This window comes from Lingula anatina, chromosome 4, assembly GCF_051362555.1.
Source record: "Lingula anatina isolate TDL-2025a chromosome 4, LinAna3.0, whole genome shotgun sequence".
NCBI classification, from domain to species: domain Eukaryota; kingdom Metazoa; phylum Brachiopoda; class Lingulata; order Lingulida; family Lingulidae; genus Lingula; species Lingula anatina.
This window is the reverse complement of record NC_141770.1, coordinates 6,801,297-6,817,717: the sequence shown is the minus strand read 5'-3', so window position 1 is coordinate 6,817,717 and position 16,421 is coordinate 6,801,297. Positions and strand designations below refer to the sequence as shown.

The following is a 16,421-nucleotide window of genomic DNA, read 5'->3' as shown; positions in this document are numbered from 1 at the left end:
GACACCTTTGGATAAAGCCTTTTCAAACCCGTTCAGAACAGCATTTCGGGTCATCAGTTCGCCCCTTATGTCTTGAAGGATTCATCTTATAACATGTCACGCAGAAATCAATACAACCACAGTTTAGCTCACACATTTTATTGAAATGAAATGTTAAATTTTAATTTACGAATCTTGCCAATATTCGAAATGGAAGTGTATTACTATATCCCCTTAATACTTGAATTATATTCTTTACTTAGGAAACGGACGTTTATTACTATACCTATGTCTTATTCTATAATTCCACTACCAACCGCTCACTAAATATCAACATGCCAATAGCCAGACTCTCACAAGACATTTCACAGCATTTTCCCCTCCTTGGCCATTTCTCACGGTAAACTTCGTCTGCCACTATTATTTCTACCGACGAAGTTCAAAATACTGAACATGAATTGCAACTGCATCTTCCTTTGTTTTATGAGACGTGATGAGATGACGTGAAGGAGGAAATAAATGGTACGTGGGGGAAAATGTTGGGAAATGGTCAAAACCACTTTTAAGCAAATGGGTGTCAAAATACTTTTCAAAAATAAATCACAAGTAACTTATCACCAAATACCTAACATTGATTTCTTAAAACGTTATACTGATATGGCTGAAATTACGATAATCGTATACTTAATATCTAAGCCGCCTTCGCTCCACTTCCTGATCACTCAGCACTGAGGTAGTGACGTCTCCTTCCAGGCTGTCCATCCCATTACATTCATGGTAGGGGGAGGTGACAGGCTGAAGTGACCGCCTTTCCTTCTCAACTCTAACCAATATTTTATGGATGAAACTTCATTTGTACTTTACAACATTAAAAATACATTGGACGACTTTTAATTGTGTTCAGTATATTTCAAAAAATGCCAGACGAAAATTAACTTCAGATCCTTATCAACCCCAAATAAAATTGAAACGACATTATGTAGGTCACTGGCTTTCTTGACATGACTCAATGTGGTTCACTGATTTGAATATCTGAACAGTTTTTGCTATGTTTGACCAACTAGACCTTACGATAGTGACTGCGGTGTTTTGATTCTGATGCTGTCTCAACCATGATTGTGACGGACTCCACAAAATATCACCCCATTGTGTTAGTGAAGACATAACGCGAGGCGGGGAGGGGGGATAAAAAGTTCAGAAATAAATTACCTAATAAGCCATTGGAAATGACAATATGTTATTTTAGTTTAAATTAGATGTCTACGAACCCTTTAATAGAGAAAGTTGGATTAAAAAGAAATATGATGAAATAAAACGGCACAAATATTATGGGGGGGAGGGTATGATGATGGTATAAAAGGTTTGGGAGAGTCGGGGAAATTGAGTTTTGAGTGCGTTTGGGTGTTTACTGTTGTCCTTAAACGTTAACACACCAGGTTATACAAACTTTTACAACTTTTGTCTCTTAAAAAAACCTGTTCAGATTTATCTTTTCTACTTATATAACTACCGTATGTTTCAACTATAGTAATTCACAAAGATGGACTTTGAATTCAAAGATGACGTCTATTGAGAAAGAGCGTCATTACTAAAAACGCAGCGCTAGAAAATTAACTGGCAAAGCGTCAACGCTACGAAAGGAACTAAAATTAAAATAAGTTCCAGCAAATGTTATGCTGACGTTATGCTAGAAAATCATCGTGACATTATAATTAAGCGCTGATTTACTCTATCAAATTCTTCCTCTGAAATGTTGTCCCAATGAATTAAAGTGAAGCTTACATACTCGTCTAATATGTCTTGAAGACAGCGATAAATGACAGAGGACGCTGATATGATCATTTTCATATAATTTCTCCGAAGTATCATAATAATTTTTTTAAATACTCAAAACTTTTTATACTGAATGCACATATTTCAAGAGTGTCCAAATGTCATGAATTTCATTTATATGAAAAAAGAGTGCCATGTAACAGTGGTAACCGTACTTGAGGCCCTGCAGGCGATACATTTTTTTCTCTGGGAATGCATGTCGAGACGTTGTCTAGGATCAAGAAGCCGAAACAAGTGAAGCTAATTATTTGTAAATTATTACCTATTTATAATAACATGCTTTATATTAATGATCATGGGCCTATTTGATCAATACTTTTATCAAGCTTTATTATTTTCTCTCGTAGCGACTAAAATCATAAATCTAGACTCTTTAACGACAGAATATTTATGTATATCCAATTACAAATTATTTTTGCAAGAAAGTGTTAAGACGGACTCTAGCAAGCTGTAGTTATAACAACTACGGAAAGCAGAGCGTCGACCAGGAGAGACGACACATTCCATTCGAAGGAAAGAGGGACATGTGATAACCTTCGCCAAAAATGGTCCGATAAAGTTGACATTTGCCCTTGGCCTGTATTTTAATACTCATATAAAAAGTGATTCTGTAAATTTCAGTATGATACAGTAAGTCACGGGGTTTTCCTTTTATTGCGTTAACAAATCTTACATTACAATATAGGCCTATAACAGAAAAGTAAAAAAAAAAAGCGGGATAATTTAAGGAAAAAAGACCCACTATATCTGCCATTTTAACGTGAATTACTCCAGTAAGTTTGAGTATTAAAAAAAAAAAGCCACACGACTATCAATTTATTGCTATAACAGTGAAATATGCAGGGCGACGACGACAGACGCAGGCGATAGCTTTACTTCTACAGCTATATCCACACATACATGTATACAAAGCATGCGACTTTTGGTAGGCCCCAATTAAATAAAGTTTTTATAACCGACTTAGTCCTTAGTACTTTTATTTGCAGTAATATTTATTTCTGTTGGAGGATATCTTCTTTTTGTCTTATCACTGATAAAAAATATTGTCTTACTTGAAAGCTTAAATCAAATATTGAAAGATCGCTCAACGTGAGATCTTTTCTATTTGCCCTTGTTTTTTTATTGTTTTTTTTTCTTTTAATATAAATTTTGAAATTTTCCTTGGTGGGATGGTGTACGTTACATTTAGTTCAATTTTGCTGAGAGGTTATAACAAGAAACTTAATGAACTTTGTAGATTTACAGAGTATGATTGATATGTTTATATTTAGTACAGTGATGATTGATGGACAGGTGGGTCAGAAGACCACGTGACAACAGACTGTGCGTGCGGTGCGATTTAAACGGAGGAATATGTAGTCTGTGACTGCATACATACGACTGAGTGCCCAGATTAGTTTCGTTCAATACACTTTACAACTTTGAAGAACGTTTTCGCTAGTCCTCGAATTGTCATTCTGATGTTTACTACTTAATAAAACTACATTTTGAATTGAAAGACACTGTGCAATGTATAACAGAGCATATTTGGAGTATTTTCTATAAATGACGACAAAATCTTTGCCAGTAGAGCACGTGACATGTTGTTTGTAGCAGTAGATTTGCTAACTTCTGCAGTTTTCAAATATATATGAATTGTATATAATTTGTAAACAGAAAATAAACGGCGTTCACATTTTTGGGTTACGTTTATACTGGGACACTCTGTATTTCAATTTATGTCAGCCGAATACAATGTTTAACTTCGGAGTCTTGGAGATTAGTGGGTAAAAAAACTTCCTTTTAATGGAAAAGGAATTGACTAAAAACAAGAGTGTCCTTGCAAACACGTGTAGATTGTAACTGTGACATTTCGTCTGACATAAACATACAAATGTGGATTTTTTGTTATATTAATTGCAATAAATGAGAATTATTTTGTTTTCTACTAGAACTTTTTGTGTCCTACCTATATGTATCACTACGTATTTAAGATACTGTATCCAAACACCCAGTTAACCCCGGCCCTAAAGAGACAAATTCCATTCCTGTGCAAAACAGAGCAATGGTTTAAGTAGTTAAATATTCATGTGTGTATGTATGTATGTGTATGGAAGAGCATGTATGGAAGATCATAAACCAAATCATTTATTATACCAAAAGTTATAGAATATTCGCATTCCCCAAGACACCCTCCGTCGTGGTCGCAGGTATCAGGGACCCCCCCCCCCCCCCGGGACAATCCTCCACCTCTGGGTATTACCCCCTGGACAACCGACACCCGGACAATTCCCCCTGTAATGAATATAATACTAAGAATAAACAGTGTGACACTAAGAAAAATTATAAATGCCTGCCTTAGATCAAAATGTTCACCAGGTAGAGATATTGATAACAGATAATCTCATTTATCGAGGAATCCCTTTGATGAGCTGTCAGTTTTAATTGTTTCTTCACTACCCCCCAAAATCTCCACTGACAAATTCTTTTTTAAAGGATGCCTTTCCAACTAAAAGAGACATTTTTCGTCAATTGATAGTGCCTTTACAACATTACTTTGTACCAGAGCCAGCTGAGTGATGACGTCAATTCTCTCTCTCTCTCTCTCTCTCTCTCTCTCTCTCTCTCTCTCTCTCTCTCTCTCTCTCTATATATATATATATATATATATATATATATATATATATATATATATATATATATATATATATATATATATATATATATATATTTAATTTCTACGTCAATTCTATATATATATATTTATTTTTAATTTCTACCATAGGCCAGCTGAGAGATGACGTCAATTCTATGTAGAAATTGTTGCTGTTAAAAGAAAAGTCCACATACATGTAATTAACAAGAGTCATATTCATTATTATCTTGTGGCGTCAGCATGTAGGACCTACTTTAAAGGGATAACAACTGTTCGCATGATATCTATATTTCATAATAAATACATTGTAAACAACTCATAGAAATGTAATAAATTCTTTTTTACCACAAAAAAACGGCAGTTAACGCAATTATTCTGGGATTTGTGCTTGCCATCACACCAAGTGACCTCCATAGAAGGCTAAACTCTGTAATAATCTCTTATGCTTAAGAGAATATTAAAAAAAACTAAACTTTTAAGGAAAAAACACGGACTAACTTTGAATGTCGGAATGTATTCATTTACCATTAGTAAGACTGGGAAAATTGTTGTTTACCCCAGCAAAATTCATTTTTTGGCCAAAATGAACAGTTCTTATCCCTTTAAGTTTTTACAAGAACTCGTGTCCTTATAGGCAGGGAAGATGCTCAAGAAAAGGTAACATGATATAAAAGATACGGGTCTTGGCTGTTCACGTCAAATTGCGTTGAAAGGGGTGTTTATTCCCTAGTATAAGGTTCCGCTTTTTATGTCATTTTTTCTTGTAGCCTGAAATGCCGTTTTCCGCCATTTTGTGACCTGACCTGCCGTTTCTACAAATGCGAGCTTGCCTCAACCGCCTCGTGGTCGTGGTGGAGACGTGTTCAGTACTGGGAACATTTTAATCATGTAATCATGTTTTATTCGGCACTGAGATATGTCTACCGAAGTTGTAGTCGACACAGTTTTGTTGGTAGAATAGCTCAGTGTTTGGCGCAACCCTCACAATGCCATCAATCGCTGCGATTTACATGTGCCGTCTCTCAACTACGAAGGCGAAGCCCTCACAAGATATGGGGTTGGTCGTTAGGGAGAGTTACCACTGGGACTGAGCTGTCATACTCTACTACAAAAACAATCAATGAATATGAGGGCATCAAGATGAAAGATGAATGTAACGCCATCATCAGAGACACAAAAATACGTTTTGAAAAAATCGCGAAGTGGTACCTCATTCAAGATGGAAGGAGCGAAGGAGAGATTATTAGTGATTACGAGAACGGAGCTCGGGAAGCTGAAAAGGACCTTGACGGAGTGCTTCCGTATATATATGCTGTTAGTCTTAAATGTTTGAGGGATTCGCCAAGATATCAAAACACTCATCTTTTACAAGATGACAGGTTATCATCAGCCCTGCTAACCATCATGAACAAAGGTTTGATGGAGGGAAGTGTTCCACGTCAGTTAAACAGATTGTTGTTAGTTGGGGTTTTAATTCAGCCATCTCCAGAAATCCTTCAGTTTTATAAGGAACTGGAGAGACACATGTCACAGGTATGGTCCGAATGGCATGTTAAGTCTAGGAAAGAGGCCTGTCACGGATGGTTACATCTGTCTTTACTACACAAGCAGAAGTACTTTGAAGAGCAGATAAGGATTTTCTTGAAGCAGTTGATGAATGAGGCAGAGCTAGAGAGGAAAGAACTTGGAGGCAAAGAAGTTCACTGGCTTGTTAGTGTTCTACAATCTGCAATATACTATTCTTGTGAACTGGGTGGAAAATGGGTGGATGCAAATGATGTAAGACATTTTTTACAGGAGCTGAAATTCGACAGTGAATTCTCTGAGCCGAAAGAAGTGTACAGGTATGTCAGCCTCTGTAAAAGTGTTGAATATTTGGTGCCCTCTGACATTTTATGGAAGGGGTTGGAGATTCTGCTTTGTGATGGAACTGAAGAATACAAGAGATGTGCATTTCTGTGCATTAAGTGGATGTTGGGCTTAGCCCAAAAGCAGAAGTTGAATAAAGGTTTCATGGATGTACAATATGTTACAGAACTTGCTGAGATATTTAAGAAGCATGCGTCTTTGTTGCCATTGAGACAGCAAATTGGTATTACATGGCAATTTAGTGTAATGTATTATTCTGATCATGAAATGCTGTTGAAAGTTGCTGAGAACTTTGTGGCTAATGCACAAGATATCGATGGGGAGGATGGTTATAGATTAGTTCATGCTTACCTACGAATGGATTGCAATACAAATATTGCTTTTTTAAAAAAAGTGGTTGATTTAGTGCAAAACCAAGGGAGAAATATCCCCCCTTTCAAATTGCTTTCCATTTCTTGTGATTTGATGTGCCGTCATGGCTATTATGAAGTCTTCAGTGGAATACTTGATAGTTGTTTCCAGTCTGGTCTGATGAAGGAGGAATCATTAAATGTTATGAAGCCAAAAGGGTTTTTAAATATTGTGGAGTTGTGTGGAAGGTTAGAAATAGAGCAAATTGACAAGTATGTTAAGAAGATTCCACCAAGTCTTTACAAAGCAGATGGTATTCAATACTGTGCAGATAAATTGAGAAATAGATGTCAGCATTTCTCAACACAGGCTGTTTCAGCAGCTGTACGGAGGATTCTTGGTGGTCCCCACATGGCAAGAGTCACGCCAGTACTTCCCATATATCGTCCTATTGTGGAGTTCTGTTTGAATGAATTGAATGAGCCTGTAGACATGAAGCTGGTGCCCAGAGTCTTTGATGAAAATGGGTTCCTCAAAATGGAAAATATGTCTGCCTTGCCAGAAAGATGGAGAAGAATAGCAGTGTGGATTCTTCATGATGAAGATTTCTTAATCAACAAGCCAATGTTAACTGGTGAGTTAAAAATGTGGTTGTTGTATGTAGAGATAGCTTTAGTAAGCCCACCCTGCTGCCATGAGTGGCTTTAGATTATAACTAACACAAGCTTGACTTCAGTGCACTGTACTGAGCCTATTTCTTCTATATACTTGCTGGTTACGCACTGAGAGCCAGCTTAGATAGCCATAACAACAATGGGGTACTGGGAATAACAATAGGGTACAAAGGACAACAATAGTGTATCGATAGAGAGTAATGTCTTGACAACTGACGCTTGTATAATACACTTCTCATATAAATTCAACATATTTAAGTAGCAAACTGTGCACCTGCCTTGTTGATTTCAATCAGCATTTATCAGTAATACCTAAAGATGTTATTTGACTATGGCTATGTACCTTTTTTGGTTTTTGGTAATTTTTTATGGGGGGGGGGGGGGGAATGAGTACTTTCTCTCTGTACGTATGTCAAATAATAAGTACTATAATCCACTGCCTCAGTAAATCTCAACATGTTGTGGTATATATTTCCCAGGTAACAGTATATTATCTCACACTTTAAACAGAGGCCATCTTAATTTGAATGTGTTATATGTCTATGTGATAAAGTTTTGACATGAATAGGTTTTCTTTGTGTAAATATTAATATTTCAGTGCATTCAGGCACACATTTCCTCTCAGTAAGACATTGAAATATGTTTTATGTTAACATTGATTTGGTTTTCTTTATTCACCAGGTGAAACAAAGGCAAAGAAACACTTCCTATATCAAGCAGGATACAGAGAGGTTCTAGAGGTGCCTTTTTTTATGGTGAAAGAGAAATCTGCAAGTTTGTACAAGTTTTTGAAGGAGGAATTGGAAAAAATCCCTCACATAAGGTAAGGAAGTAACACTATAAGTTTTCTGAACAGAGTAATTTTTTAAAAATATTGTGAAAGAGGTCATAGAGTAATTTTTTAAAAATATTGTGAAAGAGGCTAAAGTAGACGTAACACTTTGTGATAGAATCTTATTTCTATTGGGGGGGGGGGGGGGGGGGTGCTTGCTGCCTGTTTTGCACAAAGTAAAATTTTTTGGCATAACTAAGCTAAGAATGCAGATATTGATAACACAATAAAAGTCATCCTTGTTTTGAGATCTGGGCCTGAAAGCTATTTACCCAAAATTGTTCTATAAATTGAGTGTACTTCATCATCACTGGGTGCCATCCATTCATAGCAGGTTGGCTGTCAATTCGGGATATTTAATCCATGGTTATACAAATAAAATGAAAACCATTTCACCTTTTGTCTTCAAACTTACAGAATTGATGAATATTCAGGTCAAGTTTTAAAATCAGTCTGTTTGGACTACTGATAGTTAATCTGTTATCTTGTAGTGTGTAATAGTGTCAAAAATGGCAATAAAGTCACATCAGTGCAGTTTCAATCTCACTATGTTCAGAATCTCAAAATGGTGCAAATTGGAAATTTAAAATTGTTCTATTGATATTTTTCTCATCTCAGCAGTCTTTTATGTACAAACACAGATGTGTCTCTACATATAGCAGTTTCCTGCGTCTGTCGTTGTCGTCGTCGCCATGCACTTTCACCGTTAGCACGATTAGTGGAAAGCCATTTTACTTTTTTGCTTGAAACTTACAGAACTGATGAATATTCATAAAACGTGGGTCAAGCTAAAAAATCAGCATGATTGGGCCATTTTGTCAAAAGTAAGGCTGTTTTTTTCGCTTTTTTTTTTTTTTAGCATGTATCCAACACCAATAACATGATAAGTGGAAAACTGTTTTACCTTTTAGCAAGAAACTTACAGCATTCCTTTACTTAAGCAGTATTTTTTTTTTTTTTTTTTTGGAAAGTTTTTTTTTTTTTTTCACCCTCTCACACCGATTTCGGGGTCTCCAGAGGATGTCATCCATAAAAAAAAAGTGTGGCCTTATGTTCTTTCACCACAAATCGCGTTCGAAGAAGCGACCAAACTTTTAAACCATCATTACGTAAAACGGTGATATGCCGCAGGCTGAATATAAACAGAACAGGGGCAGATCCAGAGATATTTTCTGACAGTCTTCCAAATTATCTTTGTTAGTCCATCCTCCATTTTTGACCGTCTTCCGACAGAAAAAATGTATACCCGTCAATGTAAACGTAAAAACTGACCGTCTTCCGGAAGACCCAGAAGACGGCCTCAATCCGCCCCTGCAGAAGTACCAATAACTGAGAAATCAAATTTACTGAGTTAATCAGGTGACCTCATTTCTATGCTAACAACGTTATTTTCAAAAAAAAAGTTAATCAGGAAACATTTGCCCTGCCGTGTTAACATATGCTCGGCAGCATGGACCACTCTCTTGATAGCTGTCTGTGTGTCGTGAGCAGTAGACAATGCCGGAGCAAGTAATATCGGGAGCAGGGGGCTTCCCCATAGGGAATCACTCTATTTGTTTGAGACAGATACTATGATTGGCTAGCTTACTTTGTCTGTGAATGTTATCATTTTTTATATCTTGCCTGATAAGTAAATGGAGGGGGGAAAAAAACCCTGTGGGTTATATATAATTTTATTAGTGAAGTATGTCAAATGATGACTGTAAATTCAAAATGGTGACACTAAAAAATCTTGCTGGTCCTTTGGACTGCCGAAGTTCAATTTTTTACCATCTTGACAAGTTTTGGCTGGTCATCAGCGATCAGACCTACTGTTTCAGCATGACTGAAATTACAGGAAAGAAACAGGGCTCCGTATCTCGAAAGGTTCGCTATGTTGCGCACGCGTGTTAGTGTCTCGATTCCATAACCGATTCTATTTCGAGATACGGGGCCATGAAATTGAGACTCACTTGCACGTACACAATTGTCTCGATTTCATGGCCCGTATCTCGAAATAGAATCGGTTATGGAATCAAGACACTAACACGCGTGCGCAACATAGCGAACCTTTCGAGATACGGAGCCCAGGTCTTAAATACAGCTTCAGCTGGAAAACAAGTCTGATTGGTTGATTTTTCTGGCCATTGAATGAGATTACATTAGTAAACATACATTACACATATGTTGAGATTTCCCTGTAAACATGTTTAGTTCTCTGCCAGATATAGTTTGTAAAAGTCTAAAATTAACAGTGTCACATAATTAGGAATCAGTGATAATTATGCTGGTAAATGTTGCTTAATATTGCAAATAATTTTACAAAAAAAAAAAAATATTTTGTGTAATGCGAACATAAATGCTATAGATGAATAACAGTGCCTTATTATCCTCATACTCACTGGGGTTATTCATATCGTGTTAATATAACTAGATTAAAAGTTTGAATAGCAGCTTTATTGGAATATTTTTTGTTATTTTTTATTTTAATTTTTTTTCAAACACTGGCATCTTAAAGATGTGACTTTTAACTCCCTCCGACCCAAAGCTTTGTACATTTTCTGTATTTCCACATAAGCTATAATATTGGTGTTAATACCTTTAAACATTATACAAAAATATTTTATGCACTGTCATTTTTCTCATTTTTCACAATATGTGAAAAATGGTGATATTGCATAAATTGATTTTGTATAATGTTTAAAGGTAAATGTTTGAACTCTGATGATCCTGAAACTGTAATCTTATTGACCACGTTACCTATTGTTTAAATTTTAGTGTTGATTGACTGTGCTGTTATAAACATTATTATGTACAGACACAGATGTGTCTGTACATATTGCCATCACCTGCGTCTGTCGTCGCCGATGGCGATGGCGATGCCGATGCCGATGCCGATGCCGGCGCCGTGCACTTTCCTTGTAAACACGATAAGTGGATGGCAGTTTTACTTTTTGGCTTCATATTTACAGAGCTGATGAATATTCATAAAACGCAGGTCAAGTTCGAAAATCAGCATGATCGGGCCATTATTGTAGAAGTTATGCTGTTTTTTCACTTTTCAGCATATTTTTCACATTTCCTCAGATTCAATTCTTAGGCATGTTAACAGTCTCATTATTAAACTAATAAGATACGTAAAAGTTTTTGTTTGACATTTCCTGCATCTTTACAACATTGTTAGTTGATTTTGTAAAAATGATGGTAAACTTGTTATCGTGTATTGTGTAATAAAGTTTCAAAAATGGAAATAAACTCATATCATTGCAGTTTGTCAGATTCAATCATTCACTATGTTCAGAATCTCAGAATGGAAGAAATTGGACATTTAACACTGCTCTATTGATATTTTTCCCATCTCATCAATTTTCTTAGTTGATCATATAAAAATGGCAGTAAACTGTTAATTTTGTTTTATGTTAAAAATTGTTAAAAATGGAAAAAAAAAAACATTTCAGAACAGTGCTGTCTTGTTTACATTTTGGCATTTTCAAGTTGTGACTTTGAAGTTCCATGGGCCTGAAGACCTTTGCTAGTCACATTTTCTGAATATCCATGATACTAATATTTTATTATTAAAAATTGATGGTCATTATGCTGTTAAACATTATGTAATATTGCATCAAAATTTGAAAAAAACCTATTTTGGGCACTGCTCCCATGATGACCATTTAAGAAAAACCATGTCACTTACTGTTCTCAAACAGTACAGTAAATATATATAGATGTGTCTGTACATATTGCCATCACCTGCGTCTGTCGTCCCCGTCATCGCCGTCGCCGGCGCCTTGCACTTTCATTGTAAACACGATAAGTGGAAGGCAGCTTTACTTTTTGGCTTTATATTTACAGAGCTGATGAATATTCATAAAATGCAGGTCAAGTTCGAAAATCAGCATGATCGGGTCATTATTGTAGAAGTTATGCTTAATTTTTCACTTTTCAGCATATATGCAACACTGTTAACACATTCCAAGGAAAACCGATTGGCCTGTTGTCATGAAACTCACAGGAGTAATCTATCTTACTACAACGCAGGTCAAGTTAGAAAATCGGCATGATCAGGCCACTATTTTAGTAGTTATGCTTTTTTTTTTCACTTTTCAGCATATATGCAACACTGTTAACACAATATAAGAAAAACAGATAGGCCAATTGTCATTAAACTCACAGGAGTGGTCAATCCTTCTAAAACGCAGGTTGAGTTAAAAGATCAGCATAATCGGGCCATTATTTTAGAAGTTATGTTGTTTATTCACATTTTCTCAAGTTCAATTCTTAGGCATGTTAACAGTTTCATTATTTAATTAATAAGATATTAAAAGTGTTTGTTTGACATTTCCTGCATCTTTACAACATTGTTAGTTGATTTTGTAAAAATGATGGTTAATTTGATATCGTGTATTGTGTAATAAAGTTTCAAAAATGGAAATAAACTCATATCATTGCAGTTTGTCAGATTCAATCATTCACTATGTTCAGAATCTCAGAATGGAGGAAATTGGACATTTAACACTGTTCTATTGATATTTTTCCCATCTCATCAATTTTTTTAGTTGATCATATAAAAATGGCAGTAAACTGTTAATTTTGTTTTATGTTAAAAATTGTTAAAAATGGAGAAAAAAAAACCATTTCAGAACAGTGCTGTCTTGTTTACATTTTGGCATTTTCAAGTTGTGACTTTGAAGTTCCATGGGCCTGAAGACCTTTGCTAGTCACATTTTATTATCAAAAATTGATGGTCATTATGCTGTTAAACATTATGTAATATTGCATCAAAATTTGAAAAAAACCTATTTTGGGCACTGCTCCCATGATGACCATTTAAGAAAAACCATGTCACTTACTGTTCTCAAACTTACAGGAAAGAAACATGGGACTAAAATATAGCTTCAGTAGGCAATGCAATCTGCCAGTTAAACATTTTTTTTGTGAAATTTTAATTTTTCACATATTGGCATATTCAAGGTGTGACTTTGAAGCTCCACAGGCTTGAAGACCCATGCTTGTCACAATTTTTGAAAATCCATGATACGTATATTTTATTATTAAAAATTGATTGTCATTATGCTGGTAACCATTATGTAATATTACATCAGAATAGAAGAAAACACAATCTTGGGTGCTGCTGCCATGATGACCATTATGGGAAAACCATGTTACTTATGATTGCCAAACTTTCAAAAAAGAAATACAGGACTAAAATGCAGCCTGAGTTGGAAAAGCAGTCTAATTGACATCTTTTTCTGGAAGTTTTACATTTTCAAAGGGTGAACTTGAACTCCCATGGGCCTGAAGCCTTATGTTTGTTACACATTTTACTTACATTGGTATTACCTGTTGAGCATAATTAGAATTTGATGTTGAATTTGCAGTTTAACATAATGTACTTTTGCATCAGAATTGACAGTAGCCTATTTTGTTATTTCCTGCTTTTTGTCTGTACATTTGACAGCTTTGCTGCCTTGTTTATTATTGTGTCTCTACATTTGACAGCTTTGCTGCCTTGCTTTTACTTCATATTTGCTGTGTGGCTATTTTTACTAAGACTGGTGCCTGTACATTTGCCAGTTTTTCTGTCTTTTTTCTTAAGCCCCCTTTACATTGGGTGGAGTCCTTTCTGTGTTCTGTAGTACGGCCGTGTTTAAAATTTAAATAACTTACGTTCTGACAACTGGCTGATCATTGAGCATTCATTTTGCAATCAAAGTGATGCTTGTGCCTCCTTTCTATGACCACAGCAATATTGCCAGTTTCATGGTTGCGCAAAGGAAGCAGAAAGGACACTGTCCAGTTTAAAGGGTTTTAGGTACAATATTTTCAAAATTAACATTTTTCAGCTCTATGTGGACTTAGATATTTTTTTAAATAAGATTATAAGGTTTTTGCTGTAGAATACTGCATGGCTCTAGTGTTTCATCTTGAAATATTGAAGTTTTTCATTTGCTTTTTTACAGGTTACCCAATAATTAGGAGACCTTTGGAGTGCTTCCTGACAGCATTGAAGAGGATTTGATAACTCTCCACTGACATAAAAAAAGAATGGAGTGAGCCAATGAATGTTGAACAATAATCTGAAACCAAGTTCACTAGCTGTAAACTAGGCCTTTTTATTCTTGGTCTTGCTAGTAATATAAACAAGGCCATATCATAATAGTGCATATTCATGGTTGAGAATATGCACATGTGACTTTAAAAAGTAATGAATTCTGTTTTCTTATATTGTCTTTGAGCACTGACATAGTGACTGGCATTTGGTGTGAAGACAGTGTTAAAGCTATTGGGGCACACTCTGATTGTTTAAGGGGTGTGCAGGGGTGTCTTAATCACCCCCTTCCAGGTTGGTCCTGTAATCACAGTAATATGGAAATTGAAAATGAGGCAAATGCTTGCAGAAGGGAAAATGTTTATGGTGAATTATGTTGAATGTTCTGATGTTAGATTTGTTATCTCACTAATTGAATTATTAGAGGTGTAAAGCATTGTACACCTTTTTATGTTGTCTGGAAATAAAATATGTTAAAAATATTTTATTAGAAATATTTCATTTAATCACTGTAGGTGATGACTGTTCTTTAATGCATATTCATCAGAATTATATAAAATTGCTCAAATTTAGTAAAACGACAGTGAAAAAGCCATTTTCAACCTAAAACTATATTGAAAAGGTAAACTAAGGGTGTATTCCCAGAGCTTTTAGATCGATCTATCCCCGCGAGGAGTCTCACTAGATTACTGTCAGATAATCCGGCTTAAATGTCCGTCCCGCCTACTACAAGCTGTAAGGGGGTAATTAACTTTCGTGCCCGCTCCGCTGACAGCTATTTAGCATGAACCCCCAGGGAGTTGGGTCGATCTAATGCAGATCGATCTTATCTCTGGGAATGGGGTCTAAGTAGTTGTGACATTTTGTCTCTTTTACCCACAGTACACTCAAGAAACATCAGAAACATCAGATCAAATATGATAGGGAAATCATTTTCCAAATAGTAAACCTAAAGATGTACTAACAAAATGAAATGATCCAAATTGAATAGTGTGAAATGGGTTATTGTCTAAGCTTTGAAGATTTTATAAGCTAAATTTTTATGTACAGACACAGATGTGTCTGTACATATAGCCATCATCTGCGTCTGTCATTGCTGTCGTCGCTGTCGTCGCCGTCGTCGCCGTGCACTTTTACCGATAACACGATAAGTGGAAAACCATTTTGCCTTTTGATTTGAAACTTACAGAACTGATGAATATTCATAATACGCAGGCCAAGTTCGAAAATCAGCACGATCGGGTCACTTATAGGGAATTTATGCTGTTTTTTCACTTTTTTCAGTATATATGCAGCACCGATAACACAATAAGTGGAAAACCATTTTACCTTTTGGCTTGAAACTTACAGAACTGATGAAAATTCTTAATACGCAGGTCAAGTTTTCAGTATATATGCAACACTGATAACACAATATAAGAAAAACAGATTGGCCAATTGTCATTATACTCACAGGAGGGGCCAATCTTACTAAAACGCAGGTTGAGTTTGAAAATCAGCATAATCAGTCCATTATTTTAGAAGTTATGCTGTTTTTTCACATTTCCTCACATTCAATTCTTAGGCATGTTAACAGTCTCATTATTGAACTAATAAGATACGTAAAAGTGTTTGTTTGACATTTCCTGCATCTTTACAACATTGTTAGTTGATTTTGTAAAAATGATGGTAAACTTGTTATCATGTATTGTGTAATAAAGTGTCAAAAATGGAAATAAACTCATATCATTGCAGTTTGTCAGATGCATTCATCCACTATGTTCAGAAACTCAGAATGGAGGAAATTGGACATTAAACACTGTTCTATTGATATTTTTCCCATCTCATCAATTTTCTTAGTTGGTCATATAAAAATGGCAACAAACTGTTTATTTTGTTTTATGTTAAAAAAATGTTAAAAATGGAAGTAAACCCATTTCAGAACAGTGCTGTCTTGTTTACATTTTGAACTTTCATTGACTTTGAAGTTTCATGAGCCTGCAGACCTTTGCTAATCACATTTTCTGAATATCCATGATACTAATATTTTATGATTAAACATTATGTAATATTACATCAAAATTTGAAGAAACCCCTATTTTGGGCACTGCTCTCATGATGACCATTTAAGGAAAATCATGTCACTTACTGTTCTCAAACTTACAGGAAAGAAACATGGGACTAAAATACAGCTTCAGTAGGCAATGCAGTCTGTTTGGTAAATTTTTCTGGCAATTAAAC

General features: G+C 35.5%; 1 protein-coding gene and 1 long non-coding RNA gene across 2 annotated transcripts in view; both read left to right on the top strand.

The window, feature by feature from the left end:
- The window catches only part of LOC106173284 (uncharacterized), an 87,997-nt gene that overhangs the window by 35,149 nt on the left and 36,427 nt on the right, over nucleotides 1-16,421 (top strand). The window lies entirely within an intron of this gene.
- LOC147762174 (uncharacterized) lies at nucleotides 5,273-14,683 on the top strand. Its single transcript, XM_087010704.1, has 3 exons — nucleotides 5,273-7,301; nucleotides 8,023-8,164; nucleotides 14,113-14,683. Exons 1-3 carry the CDS (start codon nucleotides 5,342-5,344, stop codon nucleotides 14,126-14,128), a joined length of 2,118 nt encoding a protein of 705 aa, XP_086866830.1. The 5' UTR covers nucleotides 5,273-5,341; the 3' UTR covers nucleotides 14,129-14,683.

Coding starts and splice junctions, on each gene's coding strand:
- LOC147762174 (XM_087010704.1), top strand. CDS start 5,342: ATGTTTTATTCGGCACTGAGATATGTCTACCGAAGTTGTAGTCGACAC. Junction 7,302..8,022: donor CAACAAGCCAATGTTAACTG/GTGAGTTAAAAA, acceptor TTTATTCACCAG/GTGAAACAAAGGCAAAGAAA.